The sequence below is a fragment of the Microtus ochrogaster genome, chromosome 5 (genome assembly GCF_000317375.1).
Source record: "Microtus ochrogaster isolate Prairie Vole_2 chromosome 5, MicOch1.0, whole genome shotgun sequence".
NCBI lineage: Eukaryota > Metazoa > Chordata > Mammalia > Rodentia > Cricetidae > Microtus > Microtus ochrogaster.
The window spans coordinates 96,033,404-96,051,174 of NC_022012.1; the positions used below are offsets into that span (position 1 = coordinate 96,033,404).

Below are 17,771 nucleotides of genomic sequence, written 5' to 3' on the forward strand. Positions count from 1 at the left end.
ATCTATCTATCTATCTATCTATCTATCTATCTATCTATCTATCTATCTATCTATCTGTGTTTTGAGACAGCCTTGGTTGGAACTTGCTATGTAGGCTGGCCCCACAGAGATCTGCCTGCCTCTGCCTCCTGGTGCTGTGACTAAAGGCATGTGCCACCATGCCCAGCTCATTTTTTTTTCTGTTTTGAATGCTCTTTATACATAAAGAGCATTTTTGTACTGCAAATAAATTCCTATTATACAGTTACAATAGGTTCACATTTTTAGTACTTCTGACCCACTGTTCTTAAGCAGTTTTCCACTTGCTCCTCCACTGAGGACCGGGATGATTTTATTAACCCCTCTCACAGAAAAAAAGAGTTGAAGTTTCTAAATCAATTTCCCCTTCATCGGATGCTGGTAGGTAGCAGGGTCAATTCTATCTAATCTCAGTGCTAACCTACATCTTGTAAGACACTTTAAAACTACTTTAAGATTTCAGTTTTAAAAGATCTAAATTTTATCAGACTGTAAAAACCTAAACTCCAGGACATAGAGGATATAGCTTGAGGGTTATATTACTCTGATTACAACAACAAGTATTTGAAAGGACTACCCTTGAGTTGCTAGGGAAAAAGACATACCTTGGCCACCCTAACAGTCTGCTAACCCCAGCCTTCCCGACATTACCTGCAAATAGTTGCTCACTAAACTGCTCATGCTGGAACTTCGGCTGGGAGGTTTCCACAGGTAAGCAGAAGAGCTGGTGGCCAGCGTCCTCCTGCGGGGGCACAGAGCAGACACTCTTGTATTCAGATGAGAAAACACACACACACACACACACACACACACACACACACACACACAGAGGCAATGGTGGTGACAGTTACTAGGCAACCATGTGGCGGTAGGATATGGTCTGGATATCACTTGAGTATGTCTAATAAAGGGTTCTATGCTGGCCCTTAGAATGGTGGTACTGAGAGACAGTGGAACCTTTAAAAAGTGTGGCTAACATAAAGCCTTAGATCAATGCTATTTGAAGGCACTATGGGACTCTAACCTCCTACTATTTGGGACATATGATCTCTTACTTCTGCATAAAATACACCCCATCTCCTCTTCACAGGCCACCTACTCTGAAATGTTAGTCAAGGAGATCCCTTGCCAGAGCCTGGACCATGTTGTTCAGGCCTTCCGCCTCTAAAACCGTGAACTAAACCAGTCTGCCCCCCCGCACCCAAAAGGAAGACTTTCAGACTTTTTTTTTTAATTTAAAGATTTATTTTTATGTGTGACGGGGAGGCAGAAGAGGATATGATATTCTCTGAAGAGTGGTTGTGAACCGCCTGACATGGGTTCTGGGATCTGAACATGGGTCCTCTGGAAAAGCAGAAAGAATTCCTAACTGCTGAGTCATGCCCCCAGACTAAAAATGTCTTTTCTTTATAAAGTTAGTCTGCCTCGGGTTTTTCATTACAGTACTCAATGGATGAATCCTAGACGGAGCATCTAAAGAGCAGATCTCCATGGGCTGGTGGCAGGTACTCCATTGGCATGGGAACGAGAGATGGTCTAGTAGTTAGAAATGCTTGTTATGCAATCATGGAGGCTGGAATTTGAACCCCAGCACCTATGTGACAAACTATGGATCCCAGACATGCCTGAAATCCCATCTCTAAGAGAGGTGAAGACAGAGAGATCACTGGGGTTTTCTGGTTTCTAGCTTAGAGGAGAAAACTTGAGTCTTAGTTTCTGGGAGAATGGGTGTAAGGTAAAATAGAGCGTAACTGGTGCCCTCCTCTGACGTCTCTTTACATGCACTCACATGCACACAAACAAATGGATCCAAATACTATAGTTTCCTTTCACTGTCAAAAAAAAAAAAATCCCCAGTAAATACAATTTCCAATTTTTAGTTCAGTTCATAGGAACATTGCAATCTAATCTCACTTTTACCCTCCAGAATTAACCTATAGTTACTGAACTGTCAAACCTATCAGTCCCCTCAAGCTAGCAAGGACCTCAGTCAAGAGTGCCACACAACCACACGTGTGTGTGTGAGGTATGAGGGAGGATGGGGGAAGGAAACTCTTGGTAGATTAACACCGCGGAAAGGTGGAACAAGCCTATTCCATCAGAGGGTGTCACACCTGGTTATGGTTATTCATGCAGTAGAATATTCTACACCGTGGGTCTGCTAGGCTGTAAATATTTTCGGCTTGTGAAATAAATAGTCTGTATCACAACTACTCCTGCATGAAATCTGTCACAGAATATGTAAAGAGAGGGACAAAGTTGCTTCACATAGTGCTATGGTTGCTTCTATCCCACAGCCACAGAATAGCAAGCGTAAACACAAGTAAAACTGAACAATGTGAAATGAAAAAAGGAAGTATGAAATAATAGCCTTCTCATGACTTACTGTGTATAATATATTGAAAAAATATATATAACATACTATCATAAAATATTTATGAATATATATACATATAGTAAAAATAAAGCCTTGCTATTGACATGCTTCAACCACGGTGCTGTGTTTACTTTTGGAAAGGAAGAAGGAAAAAGATAACATCAAAAAGATGGGGTCTTAGGTTAGAGCTACAGTATTTTGTTTAGATCTACAGTATTTTGTTTCTTAAAAAAAATAAAATATCATACAGAAGAAAGAAACCCTACACAATTCAGCCTGAAAGATTTCCCTTTGGAAAATATGGTTAAGTTAAACTCAAGAAATAATGATAGAATGTAACGCATTGAACAACAACAAAACCAAACCAAAATCAAAACAAAACCAAAATCCTACCACCAACAAAAAAAACCTCATGAGTCAATTCTGAGATAAATGAATAAATAAATAGGGACAGCAGAAAAAACAGTCATGAAGCTATATGTAATTTACTGAGTAAGAACAATTTCTGGGCAGATGGGTGACTATCTTCAAAACATTGAACATCTCTTTCCTTTTCTTTTCAAAGAAAACAGTTCCCCAAAATACCTAGCAAATGTCGGCCAGGCGGCATCCAGGTCGTAGCCCCTTGATGCTAGATCAAACTGAACCTCAGTCAGCTCATACAGTTGGCCCACAATGTCAGAGCTCATCTTTGGCTTCAGAAAGGGGCTTCTTGCATAATACCAGTCACTGTAGAAAACATACACTGTGTGAATTGAGGAGAAACAAGGATAAGCAAAGAATAAATCTACTCAAGACCATCCTGTGTGGTTCTGCCTTATCAAACCCAGTAACTTGTGGTACTAAATCAAAAAACAAGCAAACCATTTTTTTCTTTCACTGCTGGACCACCGGTTCTTAAATAAGCTTTCTTTGCTTAAAAGAAACTGCTGCAATGATCTAGATTATTATCATTCATATAATATGTCTTTCCTCCAAAGAATTTGAGATACTTAAATCTTTGCGACTTGCCAAGAAAGGGCGACTGTAGGAGACAGGAAAATTTCTCTGGGAAAGATAACCTCAGTTTTTATTCCTTTCACAGAATCCAACAGGACACACTGGGCTCATTTCTAACTTCTGTTCAGACATTAAAAGCAAAGGAGTACATGTCTATCCAGAAATGTTATATGTACATTGTTATTGTGGTTTATCCGTCTCATATGAAGCAATAAGAAGTTAAAAAGATAGTACTGATGAGTTTAAAGAATTACTTGTTTCATATTTGTGGTCTGTGATGCTGACTTGTTTAAGGTAGTCTTTACAAAATACCTACAACAACATACCCTTCAAATCAAATGTACAAATGTTTTTAACTCACAAGTCTGACACACTGGTAAGAATGTAGATCAGTTTTAAAGGTGTCAAAATAAAGCTAAACATTTGACTTATTTTTTTAATTCTTTCATTAACTTAAATCTCTAAGGAGAGGCAGAGCAGAAATAGAAAGAAATGCTGGGCAACTCAACGAGGTTCGGCTGGTGAGGCCCTGTTCCGCAGCAACAACCCTGATGCTCCCTCACCTTCGCGCACTCAGGACCACCTCTCTCCTTTCTGACTGTTTCCTGGTGAGGCTGCAGACTTATGAGGTGCAAACGCTGACAGAGGGGCAACCTGGATTCACAGCAGTCACCCTTCAGTCCCCAGGGAGCCTGGCTCTGTGGTAGGTGGGAGCCCAGACTGAGTAAAGGAGAACCACACCGGCAATTCTTGTGGGAAACACAGGAACACTGGCTCCAAGCTCCAGGATCTCAGTTGAGCATATGAGAGAGCTAGAGAAATATTCCCCCTTTTCACTCCTTTTACCCCACGTGCTCAAAGACTGGTAGGAAATACAAAGAATAATGACTATACAAGAAACCGGAGGCACCGGCCACTGACTGACATAATTTCTGTTCATTGGTGCTATGGGGTTAAGCGCAGCACAGTCTTGCAATTACCTGGTCACTTTAGCGTTCATGAAGCACTGCTGCAAAGTGTCTGCCAACCTCTGGTGCACCAAAGAGTAGCGAATGAAAGCTCTGCCTTTTCCCAGAGATGTTCGGAGCTGAAAACATAGATCACAGCGAGATGAACACTTGCCTCACAGAGGAATAGCAAAAGCCACCCATAGGACAAAACATGCCGCCTGACGCTACTCTGACACTGGTAGCCCTCATACCCATCAAAGGCCACAAAACATGTGGCACTGTCAGTCTAGAGTAAAGCCTGAAGTGGGCGGGCTTCTCCCAGGCCTCTATCTGAGAATACTCTGCAGCAAACGTGAAGAAAGACAGAAGAAAGACATACGATTGAGACTCAAACGCCTGTACATTGAATGGAGTCACCCTTGTTCTTCTTCCTATCATTATCTCTGAGTCAGACAGGAAACTGAGTAAGGTGTGGAATCTGGAGGTGACTGAATGGCTCCTCACCCAGAAGCTACACGAGGAAGGGATGATAAACTTGGTTGGTACTGGAGGTGAGGCTCATGGAGAGAGGGGCCTCAGGGGCTTGGTTTGAACATGAGTAGAAAGGGGAAGAAAGAATAGAAAGGGTGGAGTGGTGTAAGTGGAGCTCTGTAAAGGTTATGGCACATGTATAACAGTTCCCTTTGTTGCCAAAAAACAAAACAAAAAACAACAACAAACCAGTTTCCATGTATCTGTTTATGCTTTCCTAATTGGCTGGTTTCTTTTCAGATAACCCAACTCACTGCATTTAGTCAATGTGCTATGGATGAGAATAGGGCTTTCCAGGAAGTCCTGTCAGCAGGAGTAGAAGTCATAGAAAAGCCCAGGTATCCACAACTCTACAATGACTTTGATGACAAAACCATGTAAAAGCATGAAGGGATCCATCTGAGGTTTAGTCACTTACACCATGGCATGCTGGGCAGACTCTGTAATGAGGCTGCAATGCAGGGCCCCACTAGCTGTTGGCACATGGCAGCCAGAGCAAGTGGATTAAAGAGAGCTGCCACAGAGGACACCTGAGACAGGTTTGAAAAATTAAGATTCATAATCCTAATATATCAATCCCAGAAGTAGTCAGGCATTCAAAACACACTGAATCTACCATAGGTATCTTGGCTCTGCGCAGAGAAAGCAGGGCCAACACTCAGAATGTGGTAGGAGAGGGATAACAGTAGTCTGGTCAAAAAGGTTCTTACTATTCTCTACTGGATTGAGACAGGAAGTATGTGGCACACCAATAAGGCACCAATAGTGCTGTAAACATCCCAGTAGCAGCTAACATCTTTAACTCAGAGGTATTTCTGACTTTGAATCGTTCTTACTGATGACTCAAAGAAATAATATGAGGTGATTTTAAAAGACATGAAACCTCATGAACGATGGACGTCATAAGACATTTCTCCATGTATCGTCACATGGCTTAAACGGAGGCGGGCAGAAGACTGACCGGATATAAAACACTAAGGGATGCTTCCAAATAGTCACCCCAATCGGTGTTTAGGACAACCTCGATGCCAACACCATGTTCACTTTCTCCTCTAATGAGTTAGATGACAACAAAGTGCTTAGTGGGGACAACTGGGCAGCCAAAAACAGCTAGGCAAGGTGGCCACCCACATACCCCAAAACTGGAGTAATGGTGGAATCTAATCAGACCTCTGCCCACAAAGCTACTCTTGTCTGTAAGCTCTCCGAGCAGGAGTGAGTCCTTATTCCTCCTACATGACAGTAAAACTTCTTAAGTGGTAACATTTGAGCTCATTAGCAGAACAGGTGAATATAAAGGGAGCTAGTTACTTACTTTAAAGGGACTTTATAAATGTTCTTCAGGAAAAGGAATATTTCCTTTGTACTGAAAATGAAAGCAACTACATACCCCCTTTAAAAAATGTTTTAGATCATAGGTCAGCTTTTATTACTCAATTCGTGGCATTCTTGGCATCCCATATATACCACGCTGACAAACACACACACAACAGCAGCCCAGGATGGGAGACCTGCAAGGAACATGGCTGCCTCTGCTTTAAACCAGACCACTGTGCCATGAACCTGGAGCAGAGCTGGCCCACAACACCTCTAAAACCTGCATGAGCAATCCAGAAGTCAGCACACAGCTTTCTTAACTTCTTTAAATTCTATCTGCGTGGCCTCAAAAGGTCTGAATGCATTATGAAGAGAGGAAAAAAAAAAACAGCTAAAAAGTAGATTGTTTCAGAAAACACTTCATGACCCTAGGAATGAAGACTATCTTGTTGTTAGACTTCACTTGCTCAAAGTCATACAACTGAAGGCTTCAGCAATGATAAAATGGGTGAGAAATGGGAGAAGAGGGTGAAGTGGGAATCTTTCTAGATTTCCGATATATTACACACTGCTCTACATCATGAACTTGGGTTTCTCACCAACCTCACAAGACCAAACCACACCATAGTGACATTAAAGATACAAGCAGGACAAACACTTCAGAACTGCCATCTTTGCTTACTTGCCTAGAGTCAGAAAGTGCAGCTGGCAGAAATCACTGAGCCTCTGATGTCGCTGTGTTTAATACTGTTTCCATCCATGAGAACAAACACCATAGCTGGGCGGTGGTGGCGCATGCCTTTAATCCCAGCACTTGGGAGGCAGAGGTAGGTGGATCTCTGGGAGTTTGAGGCCAGCTAAAGGGCCTGTGGGCTGACTTTAAAGTGATTTCATACTGGGCAGAGATGCTGACAAGACAAAATGCACAAACTTTTCTAGCATTTCTCTAAATTTCGGGTCCATAAACCATGCATGTGTGTTTCACTTCTGGGTTGACTGGGCTGATGAGAAAGGGATCACTGGGATGGGGAAAGGAAAGAGGTATGAAGGAAACCATCTGAGGTTTAGGCACTCACAATACTCACCACACGGTGTGCTGAGAAAACTCTCCATGGACCTTAACACAGGACCTTCTGGGGCAAAGCACCCAAGATACATGGATTAAAGGGACTGCCACAGAGGTCTCCAGACAGGATTGCAAATTAGGATCCACAAAGGAAGAAGGGTGTGTAGTGTGGTGTGGTGTGTTTGTATTTCTTTAGAAGTTTGTAGTAAGACAAACCCAGGGGATAAAGGAAGTTACTTAGCAGCTTTGCATGATAAGAAATATCCTTGAGACCCTACCTTACCCTCCTCACTTCAAATCTAAGTTTCCTGACCAAACTGCTGGAAAAATAGTAGCCCGGAAACTTTAAATTTTTTCGGGCTTTCATTCATTCATTCATTCATTCATTCATTCATTCATTCATTTTGTGTGTGTGTGGTATGTGCGTGTGTGCAGGTCATGCATGTGTCATGGCACATGTGGGGAGGCCAATCTGCAGGAGTCTGTTCTCTCTTTCAACCATGTGAGTTCTAGGGATGACACTTTGCTGGCGAATGCCTTTACCTAAATAATTGTCATGTAAGTCCCCTGACCTAGCAACTCTAGAGAAAATGATTTTTTTTAAAAAAGGGAAGTAGTGTTGCACACTTCCACAGGGTGCCATGAACAGACTTTCCAGTGTGGATAGCCCAGTTGGAAAGTAACATTTAGGACCCAGCCCATTTCTGTTTAGTCCACTCTCAAGTAGTTTCCATGAGTCTGAATCATATAACAGGAACCCAGTGTGCCTTGACGAGATTTCTTGTCTTCTTGGCCACCCATAGACTTCATGCTACATCTAGCTATTTCTAGAAGAGGTGTCCACAAAGAAGGGTTTAGGCAGGCCAGTGTTAGACAGGTATTCTTCTCTTCATGGCTTAGTTTACCTCAGAGATGGACTTGACAAATCGGATCCCATCATTTGCTCCCTTCACCTTGGCTAGGCACGCACAGAAGTAATCCCAGTAGTCCTTCTTGCTACCCAGGAGGCTAGCCTTCTCCTTCTGATCAAACTGGGCCAAAAAGGAACAGAGAGGAAGTCTGAGCCCACAGCTATTCATGCTCTATTAACACAATAAATAAAACTAGTTTCCTGGGAACAGGCACTGAGGGAGGTCGCTTGACGGTCTTACTTTAATTTATTGGCAAACCAGAGTATGTTAATATCAAAACAAGAGTGTTTTAATTCACCAACTTTAGATGTGTGAACTGAGGCTAGTAAATACCAGCTCATGGTCATATAACTAGCAAGATTCAGGAACAACAGTTATTCCAAAAGATTTATCTCTTGGTACTTGCCTAGCATATACAAAGCCTGAGTTGTGGTTTCAGTATAGCAAGCTAGATTGATTAATAGAAAAAGAAAGGAAGGGAGGTAGGAAAGGAGGGAGAAAAAAAGCAAGAAGGAGAAAATGAAAGTAATGAAAGGCAAAAATTATAGTTTGGTAGAAAACCTCCAATATGATAAGGAAATTCAAGTGAAGAGTCTTATGTTAACATTCAGAGTATTAACTGTGCTGTACCTTAGGGAACTGAGGCAGTGACATTTTACCTATTACTCAACTCTCAAGAGCCAATACAATCTTAAAATACATGGAAAATTCAAATGAATGTCAGTGTTGAGTACTTTCAAATTCAAAATCAAAATGGGCTTATCTGGAAAAGAAATAAAACAAAATAAAGTGAACTCTCATAACCAGCTGGTGTCAAAGAAACAGGTGGAGGCATAAAGTGAGTTCTTCCATGCCTGTCTTTATTCCTAGTGGTTCTCTCACCCTATGTCCTTTGGTGGGATGTGATACCACTAAGTATGGTAGGTATCTTTCTATACCATTTATAGAATTTCTCCCTGGTTATGGAGTAAGATTTAAATCTAGCTAATAAAACAAAACCCAGAAAAAATAGTAATGCCTCATACAATTGTAAAAATAACTGCAGGTCCATTTGTTTCCTGCCTATTTCAAAAGTATGCACTTCCTAAATCAGCAGAGCTGTCTGGGTCAAATTAAGCAGACACAAAAGTCACACCATGAAAATGTTGAAAGAATGTGGCTGGGCAGGTTGTTGGCAGAAGCCTTTAATCCCAGCACTTGGGAGGTGGAGGCAGGTGGATCTCTGTGAGTTCAAGGCCAGTCTGGTCTACAGGGCAAGTTCCAGGACAGGCTCCAAAGCTACACAGAGAAAACCTGTCTTGAAAAACCAAGAGAGAGAAAAAAAAGAATGTTTGCCTGACTAATCCTGATTCGGCCAGCTCCACGGTAACCATGCTTGAGGAGCAAGGCTCTGAAACGGGCCTTAGATGGTCTTCCAGAGTCTGCACTCTTGGAAATCACCTTTATGCCTGGCTCGTGTACATACACTGTATCTTCTATAAGGGTGACACTACAGGGTTCAACAGGTTCTCAAAGGGTATAAGTAACCCTACCCTACAGTTAAGAGCTTTGTTGGACAGGCCTGTTACTTGTTTTAACATTCTTAGGGGAATGTTTTCAGTTCCCAGAACGTGCTGACTTGCACAGGAGGACTAAGCTCTTACGACTGCTCTGACTCTTGGTCTTACCACAAGGCTTAATTGCTCCACTGTGCTTTCTGAACCACATCCTGGAAACCAACAGAAGTCACTCACATAGGGAACAAAAGACTACTGTGACAAAACCAACACATGACAGATGCCACTTACTTGCAGAAGATACTCAAGTTTATAGGAAAACTTGTGCAAGCTGGTGCTGTCATCTGTGATCGGTTCTCCTCCTTCTTTAAATTCATTGCTTAGTTCTGTCACTGCATCTTTAAGACAACAGACAGAAACATGTGACTAGAGACACATATATGTTTACTTTACATCTCAACAGTCCTAAAATTAGCATGCATCTGAGATGTACTGAAAAGTAAGTCTGAGAAAGCAGAAATAACACCAGGAAGCACTAGGATAAGTGGTCAATGGTGGTCACCTTAGAAACACACATCCCCGTGAATCCACTACCAAGCTAGCACTATACGTATACACAGCCAGTTACCAAACGGTTGCTATGTGGATTAATCAACTGCAATGTCACAAAACAAGACAGACTTGGGACAGTGAAGGGCAAGAAAACGGCCAGGATAAAGTTTTGTGATAAAAAACAAAACAAAACAAAAAAAAAACACCCAATACTGGGTATTCACAAAGTAAAAGTATTTATTTAACATTTTAGCAGCTCTGGATTGGGATTCATATTATATGTGTTGAAAAACAAGGCAATACTTTCTATGTAATGATGCATTAAATGAGAAACATACCTAAAAACAAGGCATCAGTTTTGGAGAGTCCAAATGGTGGCCTCTGGCATTTAATAGTTTGACATTCTGTTTCATAACTTGCCCCCACAGGAATTAAACCATACCTAAAAGACCGCTCTTTGAAGACAGCGTTGAGTTCTTCTCAGGGTGGCCATGACTCAATCAACCTGTCACTAGACCCTAGAAAGGTTCCATTTCTCTTCAACAGTGGGAGCCAAGTTTCTAGCACAAACCGTAGCATTCACTACAACCCTATCAGAACAGGTTAAATGCAGGTTTCAGAGCATCAGCAAGTACAAGTAACAGTAACAATGGGTGCCCAAGAGGGCTCAGACCTTTACATGTATTTTTCATTAGTAGAGTGTCTGTTTTATTTCAATAAGCCAGAGATGTTATGCAATATGCATTCTAATTTTAGCACTAAGAAAGATGAAAAAATTAAATACAACATAGAATCCAGGAAATCTCTTATTATCACCCCCATTTTAGGATCCGGCTGGCGAACAGCAGAGCTCTAAGCAGACACTGGTCCTTTTACCTCTCCAGTGTGTGCATTGCTTCCTTTGTTTGTTGGCTGGGTTTGATAACAGGATGTAGGTTTCAAGACTATTGAAACAACTGTGAAATTTCAGTGAAGCTAATACAGATTCATAAAGCTTTCTCTGAAAACTAGCCACCATGACATAGAAAAGACCATTTTGTGGTGAAACTTCTAAGGACCAATGGCAAACACAGATTTGCACAAACTGTCATTTATTTTCTTTGTATGTCTGTATAAATTAAACAAAAGAAAACAAAAATGAAAGTCTAATGTGGTCACGTGCTAAGACTGATGGTGTATAACCCCAAGCTTTGTTCCGTACTGGTTCTGTGAGAGTAAGAAAGTCAGATACTCCACTGTAAAAAATGGTAGCAGCAATGGCACCTACCTCATGGGACCAAACAAGAAGATTCCGTAAGTTACTCCCAGTATCATGTATCTGTATACACAACGGTGTCTTATGTACATGAAACACCATTCAAAATATGACTCAAAAAATATTGGATTTTACTGCATTTCATTTATCAGAGTTTTAAATTAGGGATGTTCACCAACATAGTGCTCCAAAATTGCAAAATATCCAAGAAAACTACAAAATATAAAAATCAAAATCAAAATCTAGAACACCTTTCAGATAATGGACACTCAACATGCATCAGCCATGAGAGGTCCCAAAGCACTGTAAAGAGCAACTCTGAGAAAATGGATTGGGCCTTGTTGGGTTTTGATCTCCGATGCAGACTATGGACTGCACTGAGGCTATCCCAGACCAAGATTTCTACTTGTTTGTCAAGTTCAAGCAATCAGGAACTGTGACCTCTGCAGGCACAGCTTACGGTAAATGTGCTCGAACTCCAGAGGCTTACAAAACTCAACCCTGGCAGAGTGGGGGATGAGAAACCTACTAAAATCTGGTCCTTGTCCTTGGGAGACCATCTAAAAGGGTAAAACTTGGGTTTCTGCAATCCACAAAAATGCTGTTATTCTGCCAAGGTCTATCTAGCTTCAGGTTTGTCCGCTCCCCTCTCTTGCCTTTCTCCAATGGGGAGAGCCACAAACCCGAGTGACTCCCTTAGGAGTCCCGGAGGTAGGAGGCCTGGTACTAAAACACATGGGACAATGGCCACCAGTGGCCAGGGCTGGTGTGGGGAGATACAACTTGAAACCTTCAATTACCTCATCTGCCTTCCTGCTTAAAGAGAGGAGAATGTTCCTTTCCCTAAAAGCCTAGCTCACCAAAGCCCAGCAAAGGCAACTAAGCAACTTAAAGTACCAGTAACTGAAACCAGCCCCAGTCCTCCTAGTGTTATCTGATTTTGTTCACAAACCAGAGGTGCTGCTCTGAGAGGAATGTGAGGTGAGCCCTCCCAGCTGCACAGAGGCTGGATATCTGAGAACCAAATATTTCAATATGACGTATACTGTGTGTGGAAAAGAGGAAAGGGCTGAATTCTGACCATCAACAGTCAGGGCACAGGTCCAAGTTCCTTAAAACAAAGCCCAGTTCACTAGCCACTCAACCAGACCTTGAAGATCACGGATGATCCTCTGGAGCTGGGTCTCAGCACTGCTAGAAGCCATGGTGTCCCCCTTTCTTGGATGTGTCACTTCAGTCAGCAGTGGTCAGACTCCATGCTGGCACCTGTACAGGGAAGAGGCCACAGTTTAAAGAATGCAGAGAACCTTTTTGTGTGAATCTTGTTAGAAGGTACTCTCAGGTCTGCTTCTGACATACTTATATTCTGACACCATGACATGCTCTAGGTTGTTCTGATTGGCTTTTTTTGTCAACTTGACACAGCTAGAGTTATCAAAGAGGGAACCACAAGCATGAGAATGCCTCTAATGACTGGCCTGTGTACAAGCCTCTGGGGCAGTTTCTTATTTAGTGATTGATGTGGGAAGGCTTAGCCCATCCTGGCCCTGGATGGTGTAAGACAGCAGGAGGAACAAGTCAATCAGCAGCACTCTTCCATGGTTTCTGCTCCAATTCCTGCCTTGACTCAATGTCTGGAGAGTTTTAAGATAAAATAAACTCTTTCTTCCCCAAGTTGCTTTTGGTCACAGTCTTTATCACAGTAATAGAAATCCTAACCAAAACACAGACTTAACAAGAAGCAAGATCAACTTAATAGCAGAGCTGGTTCTCTCTGAACTGCCCACCATGTCTCTTGGGACAGAACTGCCTCATATTTGATTCTCAGAAAGTCTCCAGAGGACCCCTGACCACTTTCCACAGAGTTCAGACCTGCTTATTTCAAGTTCTGACATCCCTAAACCCTGAGGAGCCAGCTCTGTTCAGAGCCATTTTTTTTTTTTTATTTCTTTCTAAGGAACAGTCAGAAACTTGTAGTCAGGCAACGTTGAGGGGTTGGAGGGGGCAATAGGTAGGGGATACATACCCTAGGACTTCTGACAGGGACAGTCTGGCCTGCCTAGTAGAATGTGCCTCCTCCACTGTCAGCACTTTGAGCCTCTTCTGCTCTGTGTTCCGCTAAACCCGAGGGTGATACTCCCTGACCTGTCTGTCACCCAGGAGCCTACATAGCCCTCCCTCCAGTCCAGGAACAAGGTACTATTTTAAGCTCAGTTATAGTTTTCTCCAGCTGGAGAGTCCCCTACTTAGGCAGCTGTTAATGTCATTTAAGGACATGGTAGTGTTTGAAGATTAACAAAAAGGAATGTGAACACATGAAAGGAAGTTATGACCATGCATTTGGACATTGAAGCCTTTCAGAAGATTTAATCCACCATTTAGGTATCCTGTGTGAAGGTGCCATGTCTGCTGTAAGGACACTAACAGCCACATTACTGACAGCCTGTCCAGGGCTCTGGTTCATCTTGTACACAGAGCACTTACTTGTGGAAATCATTATGGTAAGGTAAACACCTTTCCTGTTTACAAAGGAAAATCAGATGTTTTGTAACATAAGGCCCAGGGCCACTGAGTAGAACTGACTTGATTAATGTTCTATGTGATTTCAAACCTGCTGAACCCTTAGGACAGTACAATCATCATTACAGTACAATGACTCAACACTCTACCGGCTCCTAGGAACCATCTTGAACTTCAGTGCTTCCCAGTAACATGGCACCCTGAGTGTCTAACCTGTGCCAGCTCTCTCACTCATTCAGTGCTATGGCTTCCTTCTGCTTCAGGAGGTGGGGCAAGGAAGCCCTGGAAAGGAAATGGCCCTAGCCATTAACAACTCCAAATATTTATAAGCATTCTAGTGACTGGTCAGGCCAGCATAGGCTTGTCACTGAACCGATGCCTAGGGTCTATTTTTAACTCACAAGGCAACACAGTTGTGACTCAGTGGAAACACACAGAGCTTCTCAGGCCCAAGAAGAAAGAGCCAGGCACTCAGCTAGACCACAGTCTCACGAATGCACGAGGGTCAGGGTTCAGGAGTTCTAGAAACACTGTCTATAAAGGCCCCCTTAAAGTATTGGTACCATTTATCAAGGATAATAGACTGGGGACAGGAGTGGTTTATGAGAAGACTGCTTTCCATCCCAATGTTTCCCCCAGGTCCCATGCTGAACACAGAGACCAGGTAGGGACCAGTCATAGCACCAGAGAAGGCCAGAGCCTATGCTCAGTCAGCCTCTTCACACAAGGCCCAGGCAGACAGTCTCTGTCTTAGTTTGCTTTCTATTACTGTGATAAAACAGGACGACCAACCTGGGTTGTAGTGGCTCACACCTTTAATCCCAGTATTGGGAAGGTAGAGGCAGGTGGTTCTCTGAGTTCAAGGTCAGCCTGGTCTGCAGAAAGAGTTCCAGGACAGCTTGAGCTACACAGAGAAACCCTATCTTGAAAAATCAAAAACCAAACCAAACCAAACCAGACCAGAGCAAATCAAACCAAACCAAACCAAACCAAACCAAAAACCCCTATCAAGACCAAAAACAACTTATGGAGGCAATGGTTATTTCAGCTTACAGCTGCAGTCTATCATGAAAGGAAATCTGAACAGGAACTTGAGATGGAAATCCAGAGGCAGGAACTGAAGGAGAGGTCATAGAAGCACACCGCTTACTAGCTTGCTCCTCATGGCTTGCTTAGCAACTGCTTTCTTATTCAACCCAAGACCATTTGCCCAAGGGTGGCAACTGCCTGCAGTAGGCTGGGTCCGTCTTGCACCATTCATTAAGAAAATGCTCCTATAACTTGCCTCTGGGACAATCTGATGGTGACATTTTCTCTATTGAAGTTCCCTCTCCCCATGTAACCCTGGCTTGTGTCAAGCTGACAAAACAAACGAAGAAACAGAAAATGAACTCTAACCAGGACAGTCTCTATTGGTGGGGTAAGGATGACTCTGTATCCTCCCCATTTACTTGTGGCCCTACCAGCACCCTTTATTTGATGCTTTGTGAAGGCAGAGAGCCTTACAGGGTACAGTCTAGCTTTGTTGAAGCTGAGCTATTGTGCTGGCTAGTTTTACGTCAATTTGACACAAGTTAAGAGTCATCTGAGAGGAGGGAGTCTCAAATGAGAGAATGCTTCCATAAGATCAGGCTGTAGGCAAGCCTGTAGGACATATTCTTAATTAATGACTGATGTGAGATGGCCCGGCTATCTGTGAATTACTGGTGCTGGGTTCTGGAAGAAAACAGATGAGCAAGTCGAGAGAAGGCAGGAAGCAAAACTTCTCCATTGCTTCTGCACAATTTCCTGCTTCCAGCTTCTTGCTTTGCCCGAGCTCCAGTCCTGCTTTCCTTCAATGATGAACGGTGATGTGGAAAAATAAGTCCCCAAGTTTCTTCTGGTCATGGTATTTCATTACAGCAATATTAATCACAAGACAGAAACTGATACCAGGAGTGGGGTTATTTTTTTGACCATGCTGTTTTAGGGAGGTCTGTGGAAGGACTTTGGAACTTCGGGCTAGAAAAGCCATTGAGTGTTGAGACTTCAGTGCGCTGCTCTGTAGGCACTTGGAAGACAATGCTGATGATGGAGACTGAGGAGAGTCTGTTAGAGACTCTATTAATGCCATTTACTCTTTTGAACCAAGAACCTGTGGTTCTAGTCAGCTGGGACTGAAGTATTGGCTGTGATTAACAAGGGATCATCTGAGAGACTCAATTTAGAATCTCAATTTAGAAAATGCCTCTATAAGATCAGGGATGACGACAGATTTGTAGGGTATTTTTTAAATTAGTGATTGATGTGGGAGGGCTGCAGGCATTGTGGATGGGGACACTTATGGGCTGGGGTTCTGGGTTCTGTAAGAACAAGCCAATAATCAGTACCTCTCTGTGGCTTCTGCATCAGCTCCCACTTCTAGTTTCCTGCCCTGCTTGAGGTCCTGCCATGACTTCCTTTAGTAGAGGACTACAATGCAGAAGTATAAGCCAAATAAACGCTTTCCTATTCAAGTGGCTTTTGATCATGGTGAAATATCATAGCAATAGTAACCTTATCTAAGAAGCTATCTACCAAGGAGAACAAGAGAAAAACATCTGGTATCCTGACAAAATACAAGTGGCCCATGCAGGGCTATGGATAACAACTCCTGGGTACTTGGCAATAAAGAGAAATGAATCACAAAAATTACAACCAGGCATTGAGCCTTCAAGGTGTTCTGAGTTTAAAGAAACCCCTAGAAAGGCTAAATACTTTATGCTTATGTTAATACAATGTTTTTGCAAAGAGAAATCAGAATACTTGTTGCAGAAAATGGAGAACAAATAGGTATAACTGCAAAAGGGCAGGTGATGGTAGAGGAAATGGAACAACAGTGCTCCATGTCTTGTTTATAGTGGCAAGTGCCAACATTCACATAATGAGCTGGACTTGGTAGTATAAACCCATAACCCCAACAGCTGGGGGGCTGAGACAAGAGGATTGCTGGAGTTCAAATCTAACCTGTTCTATATAAACAACTGGGCTATACAGCAAGACTCTATCTCAAAACAAAAACCAGAGGGCTGGAGATAAAGTCCTACTGGTAGTGCTTGCCTAGGATGCTCAAAGCCATTGGTTCAAAGCCCAGAACTGAAAAACAACCAACCAACCAACCAACCAACCAACCAACCAACCAACCAACCAACCAACAAACCCAAAACCAACCAAACAAAAACAAAACTCCCCAAACATCAACAATAAAAAAACAGGAAAAAACCCACAAACCCCAATAATAATAAATAAAAACTAACCTAACTGTGAATTATATCTCCGCTTAAAGTAGTAGTGTGATAATTTTTTAAAACATGATGGAACTCACATAGGAACAATTTGCTTCTTTATGCTGAAAGGAGTGAGTGACAGACTCTCTGTGATGACCACCGAGTTGCTACCTGAAAAGAAGCAGGTAGAAGTGAGGCCAGATGGAGGTATAGTGACGATAAAGGTTACAGCTTTCCTGCACCACTTACTTCATTGTTGCCAACCCAGGGGATGTGGCTTCCACATGCACCCTGATTTCATGAAGCCCATGGGTGTGTGCACAGGCAAAATAAGGGCTAAATGAGGCTGAGGTACATGCTTCTAGGGGAGGGGTGCAGGGGAAGGAGGTAAGAACAACCGACTGTGGCTAACATCCAGGCTGAGGATGGTACCATGTATGTATCACACAGCCCACTGAATTTCCTGGATTCTAGCTATTTGGAATCTGGCCTTAAGGAAAAGATGTATGTAAACTAAACCAAGATCTTGGTACA

At 42.6% G+C, this 17,771-nt stretch overlaps 1 protein-coding gene across 3 annotated transcripts in view; it reads right to left on the reverse strand.

The window, feature by feature from the left end:
• The window catches only part of Fyco1 (FYVE and coiled-coil domain containing 1), a 64,815-nt gene that overhangs the window by 38,873 nt on the left and 8,171 nt on the right, over window positions 1-17,771 (reverse strand). The window contains exons 2-8 of one of the 3 annotated variants that reach the window (XM_013346598.1): window positions 17,336-17,408; window positions 12,623-12,738; window positions 9,957-10,063; window positions 8,164-8,289; window positions 4,375-4,481; window positions 2,981-3,124; window positions 670-760 (exon numbers count right to left, since the gene is read on the reverse strand). In XM_013346598.1, the coding sequence (XP_013202052.1) occupies window positions 670-760; window positions 2,981-3,124; window positions 4,375-4,481; window positions 8,164-8,289; window positions 9,957-10,063; window positions 12,623-12,677 (630 nt within the window). In that variant the 5' untranslated portion in view covers window positions 12,678-12,738; window positions 17,336-17,408. Of the gene's footprint in view, window positions 1-669; window positions 761-2,980; window positions 3,125-4,374; window positions 4,482-8,163; window positions 8,290-9,956; window positions 10,064-12,622; window positions 12,739-17,267; window positions 17,409-17,771 lie in introns of all 3 variants that reach the window. The other 2 variants (XM_005348170.2, XM_013346599.1) reach the window with 2 other exon arrangements.